Source organism: Scardinius erythrophthalmus, assembly GCF_964197995.2.
Source record: "Scardinius erythrophthalmus genome assembly, chromosome: 24".
NCBI classification, from domain to species: Eukaryota; Metazoa; Chordata; class Actinopteri; order Cypriniformes; family Leuciscidae; genus Scardinius; species Scardinius erythrophthalmus.
This window is the reverse complement of record NC_138244.1, coordinates 16047761-16063910: the sequence shown is the minus strand read 5'-3', so window position 1 is coordinate 16063910 and position 16150 is coordinate 16047761. Positions and strand designations below refer to the sequence as shown.

Genomic DNA, 16150 nt, shown 5'->3' with positions numbered 1-16150 from the left:
TATATGCCATCAAAGTACCGCGAGAGAGATTCGAGAGCAGCCGGCTGGTTCTGTCACCTATACCAGAGCCCGTCTACATTCTCTGCCTATACCTATATGATGTCTATGGTCAGCGCAGCTTCTCAAGAGTGGCTGTTCCACGATTGGCCGAATTTACCACATGACACCAATAACGTGTGTTTCATGTTCTCACACCTTCATTACAAATCTGTTTTTTTTTATGACAGTAAAAGCTCTTTTCATGTAGTTGTTGCGATGTTATATTGTGTCATGTTTTTAAAATAAAATTGATCAAAAAAACGTAGACCCCACTTAATTGATAGGCTTATGTTGAACTTTATTATTGTACAAACAGATGCTGTATTAAGCAGTAGCCTACATTAGAACACACCTTTTGGCCTAGTTGTGTTCGACTTAAAGCAGCGCTGTGCAGACCAATCGGTGTATGACATCAAAGTACCGCGACCGCGAGAGCGATATATTAGAGAGCAGACAGCAGTACTTTGATGTCATACACCAATCGATCGAACACAACTACTTTGACGGAAAAGAATCACTCGAACCGAGCTGTTCAAAAGAACCGCTCCCGGAAATTACTCGGGCCGAAATCGGCCCCAAACACTTAAATAGGGCATTATTTGAGGGAACAGCCTAGCTGTCCGAAATCATAGCGGATAGTGCACTTATTCAATCCCACAATGCACTGCAATAACGAATTTATGATGTATGCTCAACAGCTAGAATACCCATAATGCACTGTGAGGGTCGTGCCGAATGAATTCCCGAGCAGAAGATGGCGCCCACAGCTAAATAATCTATCCATTTTCCGAACCGCTGGTCCAATGTGGCTACAGCATAATATCATACAGTTATAAATTCCTTTTAATATATTATTAAATTGTTTAATTAAGGTTTATACATGCTAATTTTCACGACAGAATTCAAGATAAATCTTTGAATTAATTCTACTGAAGCTGCCAGTTTGCTAACTATCAAATGATTATTAAACGGCGAGCACGAACTAAGTGTCCGAATTCACTCACTCGTTTTCATTCACTCCTTCAAGTGGCCGAAATTAGTGGAGTAATGTAGGGAATAGTGAATGAGGGAATAGGGGCGATTTTGAACATAGCTAAATACTTTGACGGAGAAGAATTACTCGAACCGAGCTGTTCTAAAGAACCGCGGGCAGCCGGGCTGTGTCCGAAAATGCCCCCATAAGAACCGTTCAAAAGAACCGATTCTGGAAATGACTCGGACTCACTACAGCACACTTGTTGCATGTGTGAAACAGTTACAGAAAACTCCTCCCATGGACCGCCCACGAGCGGCGCTTCACAGCGGAGCATCTTTCATTCTTGACTCACACGATGAATACTAAGTTGACAAACGGGCTTCTTGAGGGTTGAAGTTTTGTTTTTATGTGTAGCCTATGGGTTTTTACAGTAGGCTAGGGCTCGTTCGTCAAAGTTGTATAGAGAGATCAAATGTGTGAGAACTGCCGCGGAAATTACAATGTGGCCAAACTAAACACTCAGTTAGGACTGAGAAGAACAAGCGGGTAAGTGCAACATTTACTCAGAGAAGATTAACAAAACGTGCAGAACTTAATGCCAGCATTTCTCACGTTGTAACTAATGAATATAATGTTAGTTAATGTCATTAATGAATGTTATTTGAAAGTGTTACAGAGTAAAGCTAACTTTTTATGGGATTCTTGGGATGTAGATGATTTCTCAACATAGGTTCCTTCTTTGGCTGTGCCTCAAAAACTACTGCGCTACAACATTTTTGCCGATTCATTTATAGGCAAATTCGGAGAAAGCATTTTTTTTCTTCTTAAAATGATAGTTCACGCAAAACTAATATAATTTACTTATATTCTGTGGAACAGAAAATGTGATATTTTGAAAAGTGTCTCATTGTCCATACAGTGAAAGTCAAAGGGGTCCAATTTTGTTTTGGACAACAACAACAACAACAACTAAAAATCTTCAAAATATCTTCTTTTCTGTTCCACAGAAGAAAGAAAACCATACAGGTTTGGAACTTCTCAAGGGTGAGTACATGATGACAGAATTATAATTTTTTTGTGTGTGAATTGTTCCTTTAAATGAATGAGAAAGGAAAACTTTGAAAGAATGTTTTTCATAACCCAAACAATGCTTTCATTAAAAGTTTTCGGGCTCACCAAAATTAAAACCAAACTAGTCATAGTTGTGATGTGGACTTCAGCTGCTTTCATAGAATTAGAATGATTATTTAAACATTATAGTTATCCTCCTCAGTGTAAATGGGCCTTCAAAAAGTTGAGGCTGACTTTGAGAGTCCGCTTAATGTACTTAAGCCGGGTCAGCAGTTGGACGCGGATGATAAATGAGGCTGTTTACTCTCTTCTGGTCATGCTTTGAGATGCTGCAGCCTTAATTGCATTACCTAACTGCCCTGAGTACTTGCTCATGTCTGTTATTACAAGTTCACCAGTCAACCATCAAACCAGACAATCCAAGCCCTAATTCACCAAAGCACTTGGTGAATGAATTAATAAGCCAGAGCTAAAAGAATTAGATTATTCTTAAGGAGCGTGATATCTTGGTTAGTGTGATTTATGACCAGATGCGCTTCATAAGCTCAATTCATGCGAATTATGTATGCGAGTGCAGAGAATGAATCAACGGCAGTGGGAGTCTGCAGCATGGCTTGCTTTTGGCCTCATAATTAGCAGATGGGGAGTATGGATGCATAAAATTTTCATTCATAATGTTAGACTGTGAATGAGCTCACTTTCTTGCAGCAAGCGGCAGGATAGAACAGATTCGGTGTGCCATCTGATATGACATCATTGCCATCTTGCTGGGTGGATAAAGTACCAATTTAACCCATCATAGGCTTTACAAAGACAGCCTATAATTGGAGCCATTGTTTGCCTTCTCATGGCACAGTTGCCATTGCTGCACTGATTTTGTCAGTGTGGGAACAGACCGAACCTATTATTAGGCAGTTGGGATAAATATGTAAGTTTACAGTTGCTATCTGGTATCAGATGTGTGTGGGTTCGAGTTGTGATGCCGTCAAGGGTGAGTCCGTGAGCATAGACAGCTTGAGTCACAGTTCTGGGAAGCATGCATGCATAGGAAACCAAGAGGAGCGGTGTTTGAACGTGTCAGCATCTGATACAGGCATCTGGTTAACTGCATCCTTACAGAATTTTTAGACTTTTTTTGCGATTATCAGATACCACTGCAGCCATAAGTTCACCAGGAAGTCTCATGTCAGGCTTCTCATCAAAGGAAGCGTGCTTGTTTGTATGGTAGATGTTCTGTGTGGCTTTCACTATGACACAGGCATCGATATAAATGAGTCACCGCAGATGAACCGTGTAAACAACTGCACTATGCGGTGGTTTTGTGTGTGTGGTTTTTTTTTTGCGTCATGCTTTTGGTGTACCTTGTGGGACGTTTTGCCTCTAACGTGACTTTCTGTATCTCGCATTTGTTCTAGCACGTGCCTGTCCTCATCACACCTGAAGCATGGGGTCATACCGAAAGCCCAGACCCCGTTTCATGAGCTCGCCTGTGCTGTCAGACCTTGCCCGCTTTCATGCCAGCTCGCCAGCATTGCAGCTGTCCAACGCCAGTGCTTGGAACAGGTGGGTGGTTCTCTTTCCGAAGGACGAAAAAGAGAAAAGGCATTGTTTCATCAATTGCCATGAGATTTGAGGATATTTTTATTGCGTTTTAATAGACACAACAGAGATTTTTTACAAAGAAAGTTCATTGAGAAATCTGGTAATTTTGGGGAGTCACACCACATGACCTTTTACAACCTTTACAACACACATGGCAAGAAATGTACTCTTTGTTTTTATATTGGTTCCATATATGTTTTGAAAAACTTTTATACCATTTTCAAGAAAAGTTTATATCTTATGACTCTAAAAATGTCATGTATTGTAATCGTTGTTAGATTTTGGAGTATTTGGCCGTGCAGTGGTTTGGGTGGCTCGCCAATGTATTCGATTTCTCCAATACATAAAATAAGTAAGCTTGACCAGAAGAATTTATTGAAGGTTTGTAGTGTAGCAGTCCTTCAGCAGCGATGTTAGCATGTCGCCCTTCAACAATCTTTACCCAAAGTTCTGTCTGTGTGACTGAACTTTATACATGAAGACAAAAGGGCTACAAACAAAGGAAAACTGGTAGGACCTCCCACAGGAGATCGATCTAACTTGCTAATCCACTCTGTGCAATGCTGATTCTTTTTATTCATTCACACCAATCAGTTTCTATGGGCCATACATCTGAATGGGCCATTCATCTGTATGGGCCATTTGGCACACACCTTTGCAGACACAGACAGAGTGGATTACATCTGATACACAGTCACAATGTAAATGAATCTGATGACTGAAAATACAAAATCTTTCACCGTCAAGTAAAAACTAATGACATATTTTCCTTACGCCTTGAATACATGTGAATGTACTCATCTTAATTATTATTTTACAAAAAGTTTTTAAATATAATATGTATAATAAGTTAAAAAGGTTTCTTTTTACTATTTCAAGATATTATTTAGTTTTTAGGGAGTGGCACCACATGACATTTTGCAACCGGAACTAACCTTATTTTTCATAAAACATGGCAAGTTCTTAGAAATGTATTGTTTTTTATTTTGGTTTCATATGGGTTTGAAAAACTTTACACCATTTTCAAGAAAAGTTTATATCTACTGACTCTAAATATGTCATGTAGTGTAAACATCAAGTAAAAAACTAACCTTATCTTGTTATAAAATGTTCACAATTTAGATTAGGGTCCAATTCTCACCATTAACAAACTATTAACTAAAATTTTGCCTCAATAACCTCCTAATTACTGCTTATTACACTGTAAAAAGTGAACAGTTGGATCAACTTAAAAAATTACTTCAATTGGTAACACCTAAAGAAATTAAGTTTTCTCAACTTAAATTATCACGTTTTATCGTGAAAAATGTTATCATTTAAGTTGAGAAAACGTAATTTCTTTAGGTGTTACCAACTGAAGTAATTTTTTTAAGTTGATCCAACTGTTCACTTTTTACAGTGTAATAGGGATGTAGCATATAATAATGCAGAATAAGGCATTAATATGTGCTTTATAAGTACTAATAAACAGCAAATATCCTAGTAATATGCTAATAAGCAACTAGTTAATAGTGAGAATTGGACCCTAAACTAAAGTGTTACCCATAAAACTACTATGGTAATTAGCTACTTACTCTCTGATATTTTAAAAGACTCACTGATCTTGACACACAGTAATAAACGTCTGCAGGAGTCCTCTCAATGACATCATGTCCTGTATTTATTTGTATTTTTTTGTAGTTTTAGCATGTGCCTTGGATTTGGCAGACAAAAGTCTTTCGAATATTTATAAAGTTGTACCAATTTTGTTAAAATATTTTTTTCTAAGAAATAATAATAAAAGATTATGCTTTTAAAAAGTTTTATTTCCAATTTTATTTTATTTTTTCTCTTTTCTCTTATCATTATAATATCAGGACCGTAGCTGACCACAGTTCCCCCATCCACCCCCCAAAAAAATATCAAAATGAGTTTAAATTCAGAAATAAAAAAACATCCTCATATATAGAAGTCACTGTAGAAGTCATTGTAGAAATGCATGAATATATATATATATTTTTTTAATCATTGACCCAAATAATGACAGAATTTTCATTTTTGGATGAACTGTCCCTTTAAATTGATTAAAAAAAAATCATTAGCTTTAAAATTAGTTTTCAGGAAGCTACGCACTTTGCATTAAAACGGGCGATGTTTACAGTACCGCTGACTCAAAACTGGAACCTTGGTTTGTGACTTATGACTTCACACTTAGCTTGCCATATTTAGTCTTTGGGAAAAACCCTTTAAAGACTTAAGTTTTTAAGGCATTGGAGAAGGAAGCAGACAGCAGCATTTGCCTTTACCACTTCCTAATGGAAACGAGACCTCTGCTGCCCCTCTCTCAGGAAGTGTAGAGCAGGATGTTAGTCAAATGTGGTCGGTTGGCAGTGAAAGTTTGCTGGCAAGCAGACAAAAAATGCTGACCATAGATAGGCTATGAACAACAGAGACAATTTCCCTGACACAGATGACATTGCTTGATTCCGACATCTTTTTAAGGCATGTTTTGCATGGAATTTGCTTAGCTTGCAAATCAGCGGCCAGGCCTATTTGAATTATTTCCTAAGTCGTTTCTGTTTTGCAGTGTTCAAACGGCTGTAATTAAAGTCTTCCAAGGTGGCGGGCTGCAGACCAATGAGCTTTACACCCTGAATGAAAGCATACGGTAAGACATCAATACAGAGAAAACCAGCCATGAACTCATTTCACTTTCAGGGCTGACAACATTTGAGGTCAGGAGGGCGGAGGGGGTGTTTTCTTTTTTGTTTTTCGCAAGAAGTATTGTGATTGTCAAAACATTTGATAACTGAACAGAATTTAAGTAGGCTTACTGACAACACGTTACAATGTTTACATGGTACAATGACTAGTACTGGGCTGGGTTTTAGTACTGGGACACAAATTTAATGATTCGAATCGGTTTTGATTCATAAGCTTGCAATTCGATTCCTGTCTCGATTCAATTCGATTCATTTGAATGTGGTAAAGTACATATTAATGTTTCTCTCTCAGCTGCTGTAAACTAACACGTAACCCTGTCAGTTGGTAGGCTACATGATTATTAAGGGTAAAATTAATATACAATCATTAATTAAAAAAATAAAATTTGTATACAATTGGATAAGGCACTTTTTATAATAATAACTTTTTAATGTTATAAAGGTAAAAGTATAATGAATGTGTAATATAGTGCCTAGAGTTCATTTTTCTGAGGTAAATGTAACGTTACAAGTTGTTTTATTGGCTTCTTTCCGCGGTTGGAACACTGAACGATTATATTAGTCATGATGATATGTTTCTGTAAGTTGTACTGTATTTTACAACACCTTCAGATGTTCATTCATGTTTATTTTATGCTGTAACTAGTAGTGAAGCGGAAGATTGATCGGTTCACGTGCCGGCTCTAACGGTATACATTGTTTAAATTTAGTTATAAAAAGCTGAGACTTAGTTTCATTTCAAATCATATTCATACATTCGTTGTCTATTTCTTGATCCGCAATATAAAAGTGTGGCTTGAGAGTGTGAGAATGGTGTCTTACACTGAATGTGTGAGAACTGGCAGCCCTGTTTCTGATCTCTAATCAAGTCACGATCTGACTTTTTGAATTGAGTAAGTAGGCAATGACCCAGAACAAACTAGAAACCACATAGAAACGCTCAACATTTAGCAACCACCCACAACACCCTAGCTTTGTGCTGGTGAGATTTGTACAAGGTAGCATCTCTCACAGTTTCTTCAGAAAATGTAAAAATGTACTTTAAAAGGGCTTGTCTCAGCTATTAAACCTTTTTAATAGGTGGCTTTTGAGGACCGAGTTGGGATCATTCATCGCAGAGTACTTTCAGGTAAAATGTTATTCAGTCTTAAAGACATTATGAAGTGAATTTCAAAAGTTACTGTAAAAATTGTTACAATTTAAGTTGTAACACAAAAAAGTTATGGTGAGGCACTTACAATGAAAGTGAGCGGGCCAATTTTTGTAGCATTTTAAAGCATAAATGTGTGTGTTTGTGAATATATTTTTTACAGCATTTATTAACTATTCTTAATATTAATTAATAAAATTGTTCATCCAAGTTCACAGTGCATTACCTAATTTTAACAGAGACAACTTATATTATTAAATATACTATTAAATGTTGAAATAAACATTAACTACGAATAATTATATTAATTATAAGTATTGTTCATTGGTCATAGTCCTGTTAATTAATGTAGTTTACTAATGTTGACAAATAAAGCTTTATTGTAAAGTGTCATCCACCATTTTTACAGTTGTTTTAGGGTTTACGGCTGTTAGTAAGCAATTTTTTAGACTAAAATCGTGTAAAATTGTTTATTTCTTATGGCTATCCTATTGATATGAGTATTCTAATGCTTACAAATTGTTCACTTCCTTTCTAAGTGCCTCACTATAAGAAAAAAAATAATTTTTGTGCTAATCAACATTATACCACAAATGCTGTCAATTGAGCTTAACTCGTAATCAATCCAGAATGTTGCTTTAAAATACTTGCATCACTCACATTATCCAGGATCAACTCTTGAATAAGGGTCTGACGGATATTTTGGAGAAGATTCAGCTTCATAATGGTGAGTGCCGAACCAGATTTTCTTACTCATTTCATGGCCAGCGTGCGCTTTAATAAGGTTTTAGACAGATGTGTGTAATTCAATCACTCCCTGCGTTCTTCTCTCCTTTCTCATGGCCAGATGAAAATCGGCTCCAAGCGCTGTCTGAGATGTGGGTGAGGTTTTTCACAGAGATCCTGCCAACTCTTCAAGCTATTTTCTACCCCGTGCAGGTATTAAAATGATCTCACCTACCATTGGAAGTAGTAGGTCAGTGTCAAGTTACCGACTCTATGGTGACTGGTGTTTTTTTGGCTGTGTGCGTGTAGGGTCAGGAGTTGACTGTGAGGCAAATGGCTCTGCTAGGCTTCAGGAACATGGTTCTGCTGAAGCTTCCTCTTGAGAACATGTTTCAGGGCTCCTCGTACCCTCCTCCAATCACACAGATGCTGCTGATCCTGCAGGTGAGGTCTCACTATAGCTTATTTCATTTGTACACTTAAAGGAGTATTTCACCGCTGGCAAAATGGGCTTTCAATTAAATCTGTCTGGCGAGATTCATTTTGAAATGGGTGCTAAATGACTAGAGAAAACAGAGAAAAAAGACTTGTCTTTCCTTTTGCCAAATGGGTAGGAAAACTTCAACACCCATAATGCACTGGGAACATTGCCGTCCAATGATGCTCCCAGCAGACTGCTATAGATACTCTTACCAGAGTCAAATGCTTTAGTAGGAAATGCTTCTTAGCTAAATTTTAGTTAAAATGGCGTCGACGTGTATTGTTCCCTGGTGTAAAAATTCAAAGAGTAAACGTTTAGCAGGAGTGAGTTACGTTCGGTTTCCAGAGAAGGATCCAGCGCGGCTGCTAAAGAGTTGTATATACGGAGGGAACACTACGATGGAAAAACTGATAAACCTCTGTTTGTAGTCAACATTTGCAAACTGGATGACCACGAACACAGTGTTTTATGCCAAACAGATTTCCGTTTTCATGAAAGTCCTTAAGCTGTCAAAACTTGTGTTGCACAGACAAGTTAAACATTGTTCATTTACATATATTTTTACTGATATTACAATGCAAAGTGGGTTGAAAATCGGCGAAGTTACACTTTAATAATGTCCAAGTTTTTTGAAGCATCATGAACATTTCCACCATATCTCAAATTTTGTGATGGAAATTACATTTTGAACATTTTTAAGTAGACTTTTCTTTTTCTGGGACACATTTTTTTCATGCATCATTCCTCTCATATATAATCTTATGCTCTTTACTGACACTGTTGTACAGTAACATTTGGAAAAAAAAATATTTGTCAGAAAAAAGTTGTTGAGATGAAGTCACAAGTGAGAGACAGTTATAATTTGTGTAAAAAATAGATATGAATAATGTTCACACAGTAAATATTGAAATTGTTTGTTTATTATACTCTGTTTAGATCATCATTCTAAAAAAAAGTTATTATATTTTTATGATTATTTTCATATTTTTTTATTTACAGGCAAGGTAATTTATATATAACAAAAGTAGCAAAAGTAATGATTAAGGCATCTGATGTGACCTTTATATCAGGATTGTTATTAGCTAAAAGTATTATAAATAATTTTATGAATTATTTCTAACTAACTTTCAATTATTAAAAATGAAAACTATAACTGAAATGTTGCCTTGGCAAACTAATAATAATGTAATAATTATAAATAATTCCAGTTGAAGTATTAAACTTAGTAAAACCGAGTTAAAAATAAATTAAAGCTAAATAGAAATATTTAAATAAAAATAAAAAACATTAAAAATGTCTAAAACTTCAACTACAACTGGAAATATAAAAATACCATAGTAGATTTACTCTCCCCCATTTCACACTGCTATTTATTTATTTTTACATAGAAAAAAAGAAGAATATTTTTAAAAATTTTCACACAATTCTATTCCAAACAACAGTTTATAGTGACCTCTAAATGGGTAATATTTAATTAAAAAATATTAGTGCTGGGAAAAAATTAATCGCGATTAATCGCATCCAAAATAAAAGTTTGTGTTTGCATAATTTATGTGTGTGTACTGTGTATAATTATTTTGTATATATAAATTCACACATATGCATGTATTTATTTAAGAAATATTTGCATGTATATACTGTATATACATTTATACATAATTTATATTATATATAAATATAAATAATTTATATATAAATAAATAAAAATCTTAAATATATTATGCAAACACAAACTTTTATTTTGGATGCGATTAATCGCGATTATTGTTTTCCCAGCACTAAAAAATATATAAAATTCAACTAAAAAAGTTATATTAAAGTCATACAATTATATAAAATATGTATTAACTGATATACTATTTAAATAAATATAAATACTACAATAACACTGCTTTATATGACAAAAAGTTGAAATCCATTTTAATAAAAATCAACCACTGTTTATGTCCATAAACGTTATGCAAACATTTGTTAACACACAGGTGAGAATAAGAAGCAGAGATATGATGATGAATACTGAACATTGTGAGAATATTCCCTGAGTGGCCGTGTGGGAACATATTCATATCTGCTTTGTGCAGGTGTAATCTCAAACCATATACCAAGCACCTTGACCCAGCATTCATTCTTAAAATCAGGCTCCTCTATACAAAAGAAATTTGTCAGCTTTGTTCCTGATCAATGCTGAGTGCCACAGGGATACAGTGTCATGCTTAAGGGTATAATGGTGATGCATCCTCTGTTCCTGAATTACTCCCACTCGTCAGCTGTCTTGGGATTGAACCCAGATATTTAACTATTCATCTACCAGCAGTCTTTATGTTGGATTCATATTTTCATTATGTTCAGGGCATTCACGAGCCTAACGGACCTACACAAGAGTATTTCCGACTGGAGAGACTGGTGGACATGGTTGTATCTCCTTACCTGAGTAACTACCTCTATACGAGCCCTAGCGATTCCTCTTCAGGTGATCATTCATTTTATGCTTTATCTTCTTTTGCATTGTGGGTCAATGACATGATGCACTTTTTTTGTCTGAATCTAATGCATTAAAAATACAATTAATATATACAACGAACTGAATACACACTATTGCTATGATGAGCACGTTTTTTAATTTTTAATGTCGTTTTTGAAGAAACACTTAACAATAAGGTCTTATTTGATAACATTAGTTAATACATTAACTTACAGAACTAACAATGAGCAATATATTCTTACAGCATGTATTAACTATTGTTAATATTAATAAAAATGTTCACTGTGCTTTATTGCTAACAGATACAACATTTAATCTTAAAAATGTATTAGTTAATGTTAAAATTAACATTAACTAAGATTAATAAATGTTGTAGAAGTTAGTTCATGTTAACTAATGTAGTTACCTAATATTAAAAAATTAAATGGAATTAAAATTCATTAAGATTTTTTATGGGAAAATATGTCAAGGTGGTATATGGAAGCTTGTTTCTGCCACTGAATAATAAATAAATAATAATAATAGTGACTTTTTATCTCACAATTCTGACTTTTTTTCTCACAATTGCGAGATATCAAGTCAGAATTGTGACTTTTTTTCTCACAATTGCAAGATATGAAGTCAGAATTGTGAGAAATAAAGTCGCAATTCTGAGAAATAAAGTCGCAATTGCGAGATATAAAGTCGCAATTCTGAGAAATAAAGTCGCAATTGCGAGATATAAAGTCACAATTGCGAGATATAAAGTCGCAATTGCGAGATATAAAGTCGCAATTCTGAGAAATAAAGTTGCAATTGCGAGATATAAAGTCGCAATTCTGAGAAATAAAGTCGCAATTGCGTGTTATAAAGTCAGAATTGTGAGATATAAACTATTTTGAGGTAAAAAAAAAAGGAAAAAAATATTTTTTCCTTAGAATTGGACTTATATCTCACAATTGGGAGAAAAGATGTCAAAATTGCGAGATATCTCGCAATTGTGTGTTATAAAGTCAGAATTGTGTTATATAAAGTCACAATTGTGAGAAAAAAAAGTCTGAATTCTGACTTTATAACACGCAATTGTGACTTTATTTCACACAATTCTGACTTTATATCTGGCAATTCTGAGAAATAAAGTCAGAATTGCAAGATGTAAACTCGCAATTGTGAGATAAAAAGTCGCAATTATCTTTTAAAATGTTTTATTCTGTGGCGGAAAACAAGCTTCCATAGGTTTAACTGTCCTAATATAACAATGAAGAAAAAAGTATTGTTGCTTAGAGGAAAATATTTTAACAAAACTGCTTCACTATTTATTAATATTATAATAATTTAAAAAAGTTTGCCCAGCAGAATAAAGTCATATGGTGTAACCAGCAGAAAAAAAGTGTTGAGTTTTAAGATCAAGAAGACTAAAAAATGTAAGATAATTTGACCTTTTTATGACAAAGCATATTTATTTATATCATATATTTATGAACTAATAATTCATGTTATTGGAATAAAATGTCTTTAAAAATATATCTAAAAATCATTAAGATGTCTACTTTCACATGTAATCAATGTGTAAGGAAAATTTTTATTTTATTGATAATGGTAGTGTATATTATATTCTCCTGCACGACGCAGGAGAGTACAACACAAGTCATGTTTAATCCAAAAACTCACAGGACAGACAGGAGAGACTCAGGGAACAGACTAAACATCCACTAACATCAACGAGGCAGGACAAGGAAGGGAGGAAACAGGTCTTATAAACAGAGCAAACAAAAGAGCTAATGAGATCATTAAATAGGCAACAGGTGAACAGGATCATTCATCAAACACACTGGGGAAACTAGGGCAAACTTAGGAACAAACACTGAACAGAGCATAATCCTGACATGACGACACCATGTATCATTAAATATAAAAAGTCATTAAATATAAACTTTTATTAAACCCATATAAACACCAACAAAAACAGAAAATACATTAGTAAAACTAGGTTTATTTGACCCTAGTCTAATTTCTGCATGTTGAATCTAACCACTGTCATCACGGTTTCCCCCACAGAGGATCGCCTGGAAGGCTTGGTTAACACCCCACACCTCGCTCAACCTGAGATCATGGTGACACACTTTGCCCACGAGTCTTTCCTGGCACCTCTAATCGAACACGAAGGCGAAGCCTACTTGGAAAGGACCGGCGGCGGCCGACGCCACACCGTCGCCAATGTGCATTCGGACATCCAGCTCCTGTCCATGAAAAACAGGATGTGTTCAGAAAAAGTCAAGGTCAGGACGACAAAGAGCAAAAAGACACCTAAGAGTTTCTACAGCGAACCGGCCTTTTTTGACTCCCGGCCAGGTGGCGTGGAAATCCTTCGAGGGCAAAGCACTGCAGAGATGAAGTGTGGCTTAACTAGTTAGAAAGCTGTCTCTGTCTCTCACACAAAACGCCCACTGCAGTCTTCTAAAGTTATGATAACTGAGACAAGTTAGAACCTGTTCGTTTAACACAATATGAAGTCTACCGCTGTGGAAATATGCAGTGGTTTGTGTGCTAAACACTGTTTGGCCTGTCAGTTTAGCCTTTTGCGTGGAGGTGGATTGAAGAAGTCAACGGTTCTGCCCTTTCTTGTAAAGCGCACAGAGAGTCACACTTTTTTTCCCGCCGTGGAGGTGGTAAAGACGTGTGAAAATATGCCCTGGTGGGCTCATGGAAACCAGACATGCTGATATGAAGAAAAACTGGCATTTCAGACTTTTTATGGAGATTTTTTTGTTATAGTTCTAGTTTTATGGAATTTTAATATTATGGTAATTTAATAACAAATGCATTCGAGTGTGGATGTAAAATAACGTTGTATATATTTTGTAGTAATAAATGTGATTTTGAATTCATTTTGGTGTTTGTTTGTTCAGTGAACGTTTCTTTGCGGCTTCAGAGTTCCTTTAGCAGATTAGCTGGTGTAAGGAGCTTTAGGTGCTGTTTTCAAACGTTGTTAGCCTCAGAAAGCCTTTGTGTTTCAGCACGTGAGCCCTGCCAAAGAGCTTTTTGGATCAAGAACATTTGACCTTAGGGAAGGTAAGAACGGTTGGTATGTTTTTGTTGTGGATCTATATAATTTAGACGGAAGTATTGCGGATGTGTCAGGTTTGTGAGAAGGTGCAAGATTCACTGAGGAAGTTCCTCTTGTGACTGTCACTGGAAGGAAGTTCAGTGTAATCTTATTTGAGGTTATTAGTTAAGTCCGGTTTTCCTATTAAGAAGATATGAACATTGAGCTGGGCATGATTTTACTGGATGTAAGAAGAAAAAAGAGAAACATTTACTGATCTCTGATGCCATCTTCTGGCAATTTTACTGGATTGCAGCTCACAGTCATTAAATATAAATTAGTTTCTGTTTCTTACTGTTCTTTTTTTTTGGGGGGGGGGGGGGTAATACAGAAAAAAATAAGAATTAAAAAAATGTACTTAGTTTTTTTATATCAGTACTCAATTCAATCAAGTCCATCAAATTCCATCAAATGTTACCATCATTGTGTATTGTGTAACAAGTATTGAGGTGTTCAGGAGCTGTGTTGTTTCTGATATGTAGATATGGTATCTCACACAATATCTATTGTGGGTTTCTAAGTGATATACTCTAAAAGTGTGCAGTTTAATTCAGTGTTATATTGTTTGAGTGAAATATATTGCAAAGGAAACTTCAACTAAATAGATATTACTCTTAATGGCCAAGTTAAAATGACTTATTTTCTTTGTTAATATTACTTAACTTAGTTGAGTAGAGTTTACTTAATTCCATATGTGAAATTTACTTGCCAAAGAAAAATTAAGTAAATTTTACTTAATGTTTTATTCGATGTCCATTTCTTTGATTAGCAATACAGAAAAAATAGTAATATTGTGAAATATTATTACAATTCAAAATAATGGTTTTCTATTTGAATTATATATTTATTTCTGTGATAAAAAGCTGAATTTTCAGCATCATTACTCCAGTCTTCAGTGTCACATGATCCTTCGGAAATCATTCTGATATGATGATTTAATATGCTTTAATATATTTTTTATAGCTGTTATACTTTTTGCAGGAATCATTGATGAATAAAAAGTTAAAAAGAAGAGCATTTATGTAAAATATAAAACAATATACTGTTCAAAAGTTTAGGGTCAGCAATTTTTTTCATTCTTTTTTTGAAAGAAGTTAAAGGTATAGCGGAGGATTTTTTACTTCCGGGTGGATCACCTATACTATTGGTCCTCCTGATTGTCAATCATTCTGGTGAATCAATCAAACTTTTCAAAAAGTGGAGAGGGCGGGTCTTATCTAAAATTCGGAAAGATCCTCCGCTATATCTTTAATACTTTTATTCAGCAAGGATGTGTTAAAATGATAGTTATTTGTTAGTTAATTGATTAATAAATCATCATATATATTTTGAAGGATCATGTTATTTACTTATTCCAAGAAAAATTCTTTATTTCTTGAAAATCTTATTTCTTGAAAATGACATTGTAAGATGAGGGGAAAAAAGAATGCATCAAATTGATCTGTATTCATTTCCTATGAAATTTTGACTCAACATTATTTTTGGATACATTTTTTGTCAATAATAATATTAATTTTCTTTAAACTTTATGGATTACTTAAAAAAAAAGCCAAGAATTTGCCTCAGACTCCCAGCCTGTGTCTGAATACACAGATCTGTATTGTGAAGTAAAGCGTAACCCACTTTACTATCCATAGACAATGGGAAAGGAGTTGTGAATGGCAGAGAAACTCACACTATAGCCTATAGCTCACATGACAATACTAACATGATCAAATTTAGCACTATTTTTTTCACATAGAGAATGAGCACAATGGGGCTAGAGACAATAATATGAATGTTAAAGGGATAGTTCACCCAAAAATGAAAATTCTGTGATCATTTACTCACACTCAA

The 16150-nt window shown here is 34.9% G+C and overlaps 2 protein-coding genes across 6 annotated transcripts in view; one reads left to right on the top strand and one right to left on the bottom strand.

Annotated features, from left to right (window-relative positions):
- tafa5b (TAFA chemokine like family member 5b) overlaps nt 1-16150 on the bottom strand; it is a 110229-nt gene that overhangs the window by 53641 nt on the left and 40438 nt on the right. The window lies entirely within an intron of this gene.
- Nucleotides 1333-14497, top strand: prr5l (proline rich 5 like). 4 transcript variants are annotated; one of them, XM_081355561.1, is made up of 10 exons: nt 1333-1561; nt 2023-2059; nt 3502-3649; nt 6255-6335; nt 7471-7519; nt 8210-8267; nt 8388-8479; nt 8576-8710; nt 11097-11217; nt 13267-14497. In XM_081355561.1, exons 3-10 carry the CDS (start codon nt 3531-3533, stop codon nt 13620-13622), a joined length of 1011 nt encoding a protein of 336 aa, XP_081211687.1. In that variant the 5' UTR covers nt 1333-1561; nt 2023-2059; nt 3502-3530; the 3' UTR covers nt 13623-14497. The 4 variants fall into 4 exon arrangements, with proteins under 4 accessions (XP_081211687.1, XP_081211688.1, XP_081211689.1 ...); XM_081355562.1 differs by lacking the exon at nt 2023-2059 and having other exon boundaries at nt 1338-1561; XM_081355563.1 differs by lacking the exons at nt 1333-1561; nt 2023-2059 and having other exon boundaries at nt 2499-3649.